Genomic DNA, 10,856 nt, shown 5'->3' on the forward strand with positions numbered 1-10,856 from the left:
GAAGTAATGCCAGTGTGTAGGTCCCCTGAATATCCTGTTAAGTTGACTGCCTCTTCTAATCTTGCTAGTGTTGAAGTCAGGGCTGTGCAAAGCTACGGTGCAGATGGAGAGAGGAGACACCCTCAGCCATGTCCGGGTCCCACAGCCCGAACTGATCATCTCTCAGTGCTAGTTCTCCTGTTCTTCATTTGCAGTAGGCTGTGAACCAGCCTCTTGTGTTAGAAGGGACCCTTCTGACACTATGCCTAGGGAGCAGAGGAGTTGCCATGATGTGCAGGAAAAACTCATGTCCACATGGTTGCTTGGAGCTTATAAACCAGGCCGTTACCTTCAAGGCCCTTTTGAAGCCTAAGGTCACAAAGGAAAGGTCTTTTAATCACTCAAAGACAGACAAGTCATTAAGCTTGGAGACAACCTCAAGGATCTGGGTACTCCCAGATCTCACTGAGGACATGTCAACCTCACACATCTTTTCTCAGTCAGTGTACATGCTCTTGGGTCACACTAACCCCATGGACGCTCCAGGCTGGGGCTGGATCTCCCCTGTGGAAAAGGACCTGAAAAGGTGTTGGTCAACAGCAGAGGAATATGAGCCAGCAGTGTGCCCAGGTGGCCAAGGCCAACAGCATCTTGGCCCGTGTCAGGAACAGTGTGATGAGTAGGACTCGGGAGGTGACCGTCCCCCTGTACTGGGCACTGGTGAGGCCCCACCTCGAGGGCTGTGTCCAGTTTCGGTCCCCTCATGACAAGAAAGAAATTGAGGTGCTGGAGCGTGTCCAGAGAAGGGCTGGTGAGGGGTCTGGAGCACAAGTCTTGTGAGGAGGAGCTGAAGGAGCTGGGGGTGTTCAGCCTGGAGAAAAGAAGGCTGAGGGGGGACCTTCTTGCTCTCTCCAACTCCCTGAAAGGAGAGTATAGCCGGGGGGGGTGGTCTCTTCTCCCAAGGAACAGGCAATGGGACAAGAGGGAATGGCCTCAAGTTGCACTAGGGGAGGTTTAGATGGATATTAGGAAAAATTTTTACATTGAAAGGGTTGTCAAGCCTTGGAACAGGCTGCCCAGGGCAATGGTGGAGTCCCCATCCCTGAAAGTATTTAAAAGCCGGGCAGACGTGGTGCTGAGAGACATGGGCTGGTGATGGGTTTTGTCAGTGTTTAGGTTGATGCTTGGACTTGATGATCTGAGAGGTCTCTTCCAACTGAGGCAACTCTGCTATTCTATGATTCTGTGCTGCATCCCATTAGGACTGAGGCCCAGGCTGATCAGGAAACCACACCAGTCCCTGGCCAAGGAATTTACACCAGCTCTGATGTCCAGAAACAGGGGAGCAGGAGGGCACAGTGTCCATGAGCAAATAGGACCTTCTGCTGGCCTCGTCACTCCTGTGCAGCATGCAAAGGTTTCATAGCCTCCTTCACATTTTGCCAGTGGCAGCCTGTAGAGCGATCCCAGATCTTGTTAGCCACATGGATGTGTGAGATGGCTTGGGATGAAACAGCAGAAAGACCTGATGCAAAATCTCCACATGGTGACACTGCATTGTGAGTGGGACTGTCAGAGCAAGCTTTGCTGTCATGCAGGACCTGGAAACATTAGGCATAGGACTGTTTTCTGATAACGTCCTCTTGAACTTGGGAAGAGAATAAAGTAACATCCAAGATCTTACCTATAGAAGCTGCATGGTCTTGGACTTCTGGAGCCACTCCTGTCACATCCCACCCAGAAAGGGGGGTGACTCAATTTTGTAAATCCCCAGCAGCACAGACTAAGGTGAGACAAATCTCAAGGTCTGTATACAAACATTTATTGGGTTAGTAACCAGGTCTTAACAAGGTCCACGATAATGAGTTAGGTATATAGCAAATTATGGCAAGCGGTAAGGAATATATTGCGTTAATTAGCAACAGGTATACAACAAACTACAGCAAGTGGTACTTAATAACAGGTATACATGAATTCTAGCAAGCGGTACAGTATGCTTTATGTTACTTCTGGGACAGGAAAGGGAAAGAGAGAAGATAAGAAGAAAAAAAAAAAGGAAAGAAATAAAGAGATAGAGAAGGAGAGATCAAAGAGGAGAGATAAACAGCGTGGGTCATAGAAGTGCTCTTCAGGGGAAAAAATCTTCCCAGGTCATAAATCTTCTTTTCCCTCTCTCTTCTTCTTTCTTCAGGGAAAGTTCTCCCCCTTTGGTGGTTGTCCATTCCTAGGGACAGTTTCATCTCAAATTTCTTTCCCTCTGCCCCACAGGAAACGTGCAGCAAGATTTGGGAGGGGAGACGAGAAGAGATAGAGGAGGAGAGATCAAAGAAGAGAGATAAACAGCGTGGGTCATAGAAGTGCTCTTCAGGGGAAAAAATCTTCCCAGGTCATAAATCTTCTTTTCCCTCTCTCTTCTTCTTTCTTCAGGGAAAGTTCTCCCCCTTTGGTGGTTGTCCATTCCTAGGGACAGTTTCATCTCAAATTTCTTTCCCTCTGCCCCACAGGAAACATGCAGCAAGATTTGGGAGGGGAGACGAGAGCTACAGTCATATGTGTTTAGCATGATCTCAATGATCTTCATTAGCATACTCAGGGGTATGAACTTCAGTATGCATTTCACAGATAATGAGGCAAGGGTCAGCACTGGGCACAGCATCTTATTCAGAGAAACAGCTTGTCCTTCACGGGAGAGAAAACAGGGCTGTTCTGTTTCTTTAAGTCTGGTCCTCGACTCTCCTTAGTATTAAAATAGTGCAAGAGATAAGAAGGTGTTGGCCTTATCAGTTCCTTGAGCAGAAGGCCTGGTGCTTCAGTGTTTGAGGCATTAAAAGTCTCTTCAGGCTGCTTGGTTTGAGGAAATGGGGAGTGGTCCCTTACTATGACCCACGGTGCTGTGCTGGTAGGAGGGCACGGGAGGACAGTGTGTGGCAACGAGAGAGCTGGAGGGATCAGGGATCTGCTCTGTTGCATGTTGCAGAGATACCAATACCCTCTCTGTGTTACGTCCCTTCATTTGCACTTTTCCTTCTGTCCAGAAACTGTTGGATCCATCAGGAAATACCGAACTCCACCTCTGGTCCATCCACTGAGTCTCACCTGCCGTGAGTGGGTCTCCATTCCCATTCCTCTGAAAAACAGGCAGGGAGAAACCGCCTGGTTCCCGGTGCTGTCCTTGGGGTCCATCTGACACATGGAGGACTCTGCCACAACACAGGGTCTCGCCCAGGCTCACAGCAGCCCTGGAGCTGCAGACATGGGGTGTCTGCCAGAGGGAACTCATCAGCTGCCTCCTGAGGAAGGAGGACCCTATCTCAGGAAGGTTCCTCAGCTCATGGAGAAACCCTGCGTTACATTACAGCTGAGCATAAAATATTTCTCTCATCCTACAGATCTTTCTGAGAATAGAAAAAAAACCAAAAAACTGGTTTGCAGTGGAGCAGATGTCAGGTTTCTTAAGTTTTTTCCAGAGGGGAACTGGGCTGCAGGCACCACAGCTGGAGCATCTTGCAGAGCCCCAGACTCTCATCATTTGCCTGCCTAAGCCTGGGGATTTTGGACCCAGTTTTCTTGCACCCAAAGCAGAGAACCCAACCGCAAGGTGAATCGCCTTGTTACAGAGCCCAGGAGAACATTCCCTTTGGCTCGAGCAAGGATTTGAGCCATGGACGTTTGTCTTCCAGGTGAATGCTTTGTCACCCAGGTGGCAGTTGGTCATTCAGAGGAGAAGGTCTATGCGAGAGGGGCTCAAGAAACCCTTCCTGCCAGCCAGCAGTGATCACGAGGGCCTTGATCGCCCAACCATTGGGTATGCTGTGGGTGCTGGGGCTTGTCTGCAGACTGTCGTGAGGATACCCAGATTAATTGAAATAGTGAATTCAGCCACTGCTGAAGTGCAAAGTGCTCCATGGACAGGTTTCACCAAGCGAGGAAGGGAAATGAGTCCTTCCTGAGCTCTGAGCTGTTGTGGATGGACCATCTCTCCTGCCTGTAGGCAGCTAGCTTGTTTCATGTGAGCAGGGACCTCTCTCCACTGCCCTGGAGGCTGCAGAGCAGCCGGGTGGGTTTCTCTCACCCTCCTTGGCTTATTTGGCTTACACATTTTGGTTTGAAACTGAGGAGCCTCCACTGTGTGCCTGGATGGCTGGTCAGCCCTGCAGAAACATGCAGGCAGCTCGGCTTTTTACCAAAAAACCCTCACCCTGTTTGTGATTCAAAAGCGTAACTGCCTGCCCATAGGCTGGGTGATAGTTTTATTCTTGGAGTGAATACTAAGAAGATAAAGACAGGCCTTTGTTTGCAGGTGGATCTGAAATGAAGGGCACCCTCTGCCCCGTCAGGCCAGGCGAGCCAGCTGCCAGAGATGGGTGCTGAGCCTCCAGGTGCTGTGCAGTTGAGGGAACACTCTGTCAATAGCCAGGAGGACAGTGCGATTATATTTTGTCCTCAACTATCGACACAGTGGCTCCTAAATGCCTCCTCTCTCTGTGTTATCTTCACAGGTCACCTTGGTATTCAGATGGTCTGCGACAGAGGAAGCATGAAGGGAGGAGGCTAAGTGCCAGTGGCGGAAGTCACACTCTGAAGGTGATCTGCTGTGACCCCAAAGCTTTCTGACATTCTTTGCCTTGGTTGTGAGAGAGAGGAAGAAGGTCTTCTTCTCAACACAGTGTCTGTAAAGTCCCAGCAAGTTGCTTCCCCTCCAGAATGTAGAGTTTCCAGCTCCAGGAGGTTTCTTTCCTGCTTCCCCCGTGGAAGTGGCTGCAGGTTCAGCCCCAGGGGTGGGTTTGGCTCCAGTGCTGGGATCACATGCAATAACGAGGTGACCGGGTTCAGCCCAATTGCAGACCAGTGAAATAGCCTCTCCAGTTAATTTTTTTCTCAATAAGGTTTGCTCTGACTGGTTCTCTGAAGCTGCTTGGAAATGTAGTGAGAGAGGCTGTGATGTACTGGTTGGTTGTATCAGTGGTGGGTGTGATCAGTTCCTGTATTAAATACCAAGGTGCCAGCACCTCTTAAGTAACCGTGTTCACTTGGTCATCTCCGCTGCCGATAGACCTGTTATATCCTGCCTTTAGCCATCTGTTTCGGAGGCAGGTTATTGTGATGGGATTCTGGAAATAGTAATGATTGGCAAACTATATAGGGTCTATTAATTCTGCTTTCAAACCAGGATGTGCTCTGAAGTGGTTTAGGTCTTAAGAGACGGCATCTTTCTCCAGCAGTGGCCAGACTGTGCTTCTGCACTCCATCCCCCTGACTGCAGACCAGCTTCTGCCTCCCCTGGCATGTGGACCTGGGGATTTTTGTGTTGTGTGTGCTCTTGGCATGTGCATCACTGTAGGGTTACCTTCCACCGTAAGTCCACCCCCACGCAGTGACAAAGCGAAGCCAGCAATTAAAAGTAAAAAGGCAATCTGTGTAACCACAAGAGGAGACAGGACTTCAATCAGGATGAATTAGAAGGCCCAGAATGCATAAAAACAAGGAGAGAAGTGAAAGATAGCAAGGAAAAATCCATGGCTGGCAGGGAGAGACAGTAACAGGAGTATTTTAGGTGAAATGACAGAGTCTGCATCCAAGCAAGTTCCAGTGCCACCTGCACAGTGGGGGCGAAGCCTTGTCGGTGCTGGGAGCCTCCTTCAGAGCAATAGGCCAGGCTGGGTTGGCCATTGCAAGCGTTTGGTGGCCCAGCTTCCCTTCTTGGGCCTGGCTTGCGATCTCTTCCCACTGCTCTGGCAAATGTTTCACTTAATGCAAGTCTCGAATTCACCTCAATCGTTTCTGGTTTGCACCGTCCTCACCGCAGTGTGTCCAGCTGCTTCTGCCTCCCAGGTTTACTGCATTCTCTTTCAGTGGCTTCTTAGGGCTAATTAAAGCCTTTCCAGCAGTCGCTCCACTGAGTTGCAGGTGCTGTTTTAACTTTCCTCTTCTCCACAGAAGACTGTGACAGACTTTGGGCACTTGAGTTGACCCTGAGGGAGTTGCCCATGGCTGTGCTGCCATCCTGCAGCAGGGGCAGGCTGAAACCCCGCATGAGAGGGGTCTTCACTTGTGACCAGAGTGAGTCTTTGATAACTAAAACAATGCAGGAGATGTTACATTCCTAGCGTACGACCACCACGCTGTGGTCCCTACGCTGCACCTTACTATCAGATTCTGTGGGTCTTTGTGACCCATCAGGCACATTCATCATAATTTTCTTTAGATATAACTCCTGTCTCACCCTTCTTTCCTTTAAAAGATGAGAAGGGGAAGAGGAGAGAATTAATGTCACGTGCTCATCTTACTGCTCGTGGTCATCTCTATAAAACTCTGTTCTTGCTCTCTTCTCTCAAAGTGTGGAGGTTTTGGTTTGTTATTTCTGGGAATCCAGACCTGCTGTTGATTTGAGTATCTCTCTCCCTTTGCTGCGCCTGAGAAGCAGAACAGCCCCAACGTGGCAATCGCTCCCTTTCACACCCCGTGTCCTTCCAGGGAGCGCTTTCAGCACACCTCACGGGGACTTCTGGTGTCCCTCCCAGCCAATTCCCTGGGACAGCAGTTGTGCTGCCACAGACTGCTGCACATCTCACTATTCAAAGCCACCAGTGCCCCTGGGAGTCCTCCTTATGGTCAGGTGGTGGATTTGCTTTTGAGCTTCCTCTCACAAGACAGGGATCTCTCCCATGCTGGAACTAGTGGAGGTCTTCTGCCAACTACCAAACAGCAGTCTGGTGAAATTGCTCAACTGTACCAATGATACTGAGCTCCAGAGAGGCTTTTCTGATCCACTTGTGGCAAACACATCCCTAATTTGGTCCGTGCACGGCAGTGTTAGCCTCTTGGAAAGGGGAGGGAAGGAACAACTACCCCTCTCCTGTGCTTCTGTAGCAACATACTGCAGTCTCATTTATAAAGATGAAAGATTTTTACAGTGAAAGGGTTGTCAAACATTGGAACAGGCTGCCCAGGGCAGTGGTGGATTCCCCGTCCCTGGAGGGATTTAAAAGCTGGGCAGATGTGGTGCTGAGGGACATGGGTTAGTGGTGGTTTCTGTCAGTGTTGGGTTGATGATTGGACTCGATGATCTGAAAGGTCCCTTCCAACACAGGATCCTGTGATCCATGATCCTTCTATCAGTCTATTGACAGGGGAATCCTATCACGTAGGACATGCATGATCCTTCTATCAGTCTGTTGACAGGGGAATCCTATCACGTAGGACATGCGTTAGAGTTTTTTCAATATTATTTACAAAGCACATCTACTCAAGTGAGTCAAAGGACCACACTGACCTGCAGTCAGGCACTGCTTATTGTTTCCTTGCTTGGGTCAAGACTTAGCTTTCCTCACCTGGAGCTACAGCAGTATTTAGGGCTGGTGTTAAGTAAGTAGATTGCTGAGGATTTGACTCTGCATTTCTGGGGTGGTTATTGTGGATTAGCTCTGGCTGTGCCCTGTGATGTCTTGTGTCAGCTGCGCTGCACTATTCTAGAGGCACCCCCAGAAGTGCATCTTCAGGTTTGGCTTTGTCCAAAAAGAATGCATTTCATCGACTTCAGTGTGAATCAAAGCACAGAAATTGCAAATGACGGAGGATCTCTTGAAAAGGAGCTGAACTAAAGTGTGGGTGTGGATGCACCCACATTGTCTGGCTAACAAGGGGGTCCAGCCCTGCTGCCATTCTGACAGGCAATCTCTGCAGACCTTCACTGCAACCTTCTGGGGAGGATTCACACATCACCAGCAGCAGCAGTATCACAGCTCAGGAGGTCTATTTAAAAGAACTTTATGGTCTGCTAAGCTCACAGAATGACAGAATCATAGAACAGTTTGGTTTGGAAAGGACTTTTAAAGGTCATCTAGTCCAAGGTCATCCTCATATATACTGGGCAACCCCCAGATAGTGGTTGCTGAATAGCTAAGAATGGAGGGGGATGAGAAATACACAGTGTAATATTGTTATCCATTCCATGTAGACAGCCTTCCAAGAATAATTGTCAACAGGGAGTCCTCATCTAAAGACTTTCTGTGAGCAGTATTTGATGTCTTTTATTCAAGGTCTAGAATAATATAGATATAATATAGAATAAAAATAGTTGCTAATAAAAAATTGCCTATGGCACAAAATCTCACATTATGAGGACAAGTCGCCTTGAAGAAATGTAAGGATCCGTTTGAAAAGCCTTAGAAAAGAGCTGTAAGAGTAAGTCTCAGGATCTTAAAACCAAAAGACATTTCAGTCACAGAGAGAAGGTACTGCTCTGTTTAGCTTATAAAGGAGAATTTGGAAAGCATCCGCATCAAGATCTGTAAATGTTTAAATGTGGAGACACAATAAGAAAAAAAAATGCTAAATCTAAAGCTGCACAAACTCAGACAATGGGTAAGACACAGTGGCACTGACAGGGCTTAGTCATTGGAACGATTTGCTGTGCGTTATAGAGGGTTTTCTGTGGCTTGAAATCAGAAAAATGTGCTGTGTCTGCACCAGATACACCAGCTCATGGCAGGACTCGTAGGTGGAAGTTTCTGGCCTGGAACTGCAGGAAGCAGTGGTACTTTCTGAGCATAATACCCATGAAACCTACGCACAAGATTCTTAGCATCACAACCTTAATAACAATTAGATATGATGGCTTTCTCTGGTGATATCTTTGTCACTGGCAGTGGTGATTTTCACTAACACAGTCCCACTTCCAGGATGTGCTAAGTGCTCATTCATTATAGGAGCCTTTTGAAAATGTGACATTTAGGAGCTAAGTTGACATGGGGACTTGGGCACCTAAGTATCATTTTAGGCAGCATTAGTTCAAAATATTTATCTGGAAAAGTCCTCTTCTAATCCCACAGGTGGGGGTAGATACCCGAGGGTACCTCAGTCCTTACTTGTACGTTCCTCTCTGGCCGTGGGCAAGGCAGTGGCCCCCGATGGGGGTGACTCTTTCCACCTGTGGACCCTTGTCCAGTGCAAGTGGTACCAGTTGGTGTGAAGCCCCTCAGTGGGGCTGTTGGACCTCCCAAAGGAGGGAGACTGACGCAGCAGCGGTGACAGTCAGGCCCCGTTCTGCCCGCAGAGGGAGGTCTGTCCCGCAGTCTCTCCACATTACCCCTTCAAAAGTGCTGTTCAGAAAGAGATTGAAACCATAATCCATGCAAATAAACAATCACATCCCATTTGATTACATCAAATAGAAAACTTGCCAAAATCTCTTGCTTCTAGTCGCCTTCTACTTATTGCCATACTAACTTGTGGCCTTTTCTGAGAAGCAACAAGAAATCCATGACTCCCCTAATTAGATTTGGTCCAGATTTATTATGATTGCCGTAAGGAAATCATCTTACGGCAGAGTGGATTTAAAAGCAGACCTTTGCTCCACATCTAAGTCACTTGTATTTTCCTAACTCTCTACATTCCTGCAGCCTTGTCAGCTCTCAGAGCTGGGCTGGGCGAGGATTGAAGTGGGGAGCTGTGCTTGTGGGGGGTGTCATTTGGATGAGAGCATGGCCGTCCATCAGGGTTCCCGTGGTGTTCTGAAAGCAAAGATTGGTGACTAAACTGTAATAAAGTAATTGCTTTCTGATTTCTAAATTCCCCTGCAGTTCCACTTAGATCGTAGCATTGGTTTTCCCATCCTAACCTTTTTCTGGTTTTGTTTTTGTTGTTGGGATATTTTTTGGTTTTAGTTTTGTTTTTTTTTTAACGGTCTACTAAACATTTCTATTCAAGGGTTATTCCTTTTATTTGAGTTGGGAACATGATTGGTGTGGCTCCTCCTTCCTTTTAGCTCCAGCCTCCTTGGGAAGACCTACAGAAACGTCCTGGCTCTTTTTCAGTTCTTATCACTCCTCTGTTTTGGGGTATCTTTAATGTGTGGCTGCATCTCGTTCTGCTCCCTATTTCTAGGGAGTGAGCTCTGCACAAGGAGTATGTGGATCCCAGCAGTGCCATTCACCCAGCCTGTTGCCTTTTGGAACCTACAAGGGAAGCACAAAAAATCCAAACTTGTCCACTTTGCTGAACGTTTTTCTTTTCACTTCTAGGTCCTCCTATTGAGCCTCTGGAGCCAACCAGGCCTTTACCGACTCTTCCTGTTCGCAGAATTCACTCCACTTCGGAGAGAAAACATGAGAGACATCCAAGACCTCCTAATCCTCCTCTGGGTGATCGGCCGTCCCCTCCTGGCACGAAGCCCAACATCTGTGATGGCAACTTTAACACCGTGGCTCTCTTTAGAGGAGAAATGTTTGTTTTCAAGGTACTAAGAATTCCTGCTTACCCATGAGTCTGTCTTTAGTTCTATTGCTGGAAAAAAATAATAGAAGGATTAGGTAGTGAGATTTGAAATATCTGTGAGAATAGCTCTGTTGTTCAGCTGGGGCTGGTGAGTGAGCAATACTAGAAGGAAATGTGAGCAGATTGGCTCCGTGATATTTGGAACCAGCGCCTGATGGCATTCACCCAGGCAGCCTGTGCACCACAGTGTGAACTGGATGCGCTGATGGAGAATTCAAACACCATCAAGCTCAGAGAGGAGCCACACATAAAGTCAGAAAGCAATACCAGTACCTAACCAGGGATTGAGCCTCTTTGCCTCCAGAGCTGGCCTGCATCCAGCCCTGAGCTCCAGGGAGCACTCACCCTACCTGAAGCTCTCGAGGAGGTTGACTCAGCCTTGATTGTAACTGCAGCCAGGGAGGGAGGAGAGGCTTTGCTCAGTAACCCATGTTGGGAGTGCCTTGAATATGGAAATCCACAGTCCCGTTCCCAAAATACCAGTAGCTTTCACTTTGCCCAGTGGGTGTGACTGTGGAGAGGGATATATGGAAGGTCGTTAACTGGACAAACCATATCAGTTGCAGAAAATGCCTGAACTGAAAATACTTGGAAGGCCAGGG

At 48.0% G+C, this 10,856-nt stretch overlaps 1 protein-coding gene across 1 annotated transcript in view; it reads left to right on the forward strand.

Annotated features, from left to right (window-relative positions):
• Positions 1-10,856, forward strand: part of MMP24 (matrix metallopeptidase 24 (membrane-inserted)) — a 59,721-nt gene that overhangs the window by 32,114 nt on the left and 16,751 nt on the right. Inside the window, exon 5 of the mRNA XM_014959321.1 lies at positions 10,002-10,216. Within this exon, the coding sequence (XP_014814807.1) occupies positions 10,002-10,216 (215 nt within the window). The remainder of the gene's footprint in view (positions 1-10,001; positions 10,217-10,856) is intronic.

Source organism: Calidris pugnax, unplaced genomic scaffold (assembly GCF_001431845.1).
Source record: "Calidris pugnax isolate Ruff unplaced genomic scaffold, ASM143184v1 scaffold409, whole genome shotgun sequence".
NCBI lineage: Eukaryota > Metazoa > Chordata > Aves > Charadriiformes > Scolopacidae > Calidris > Calidris pugnax.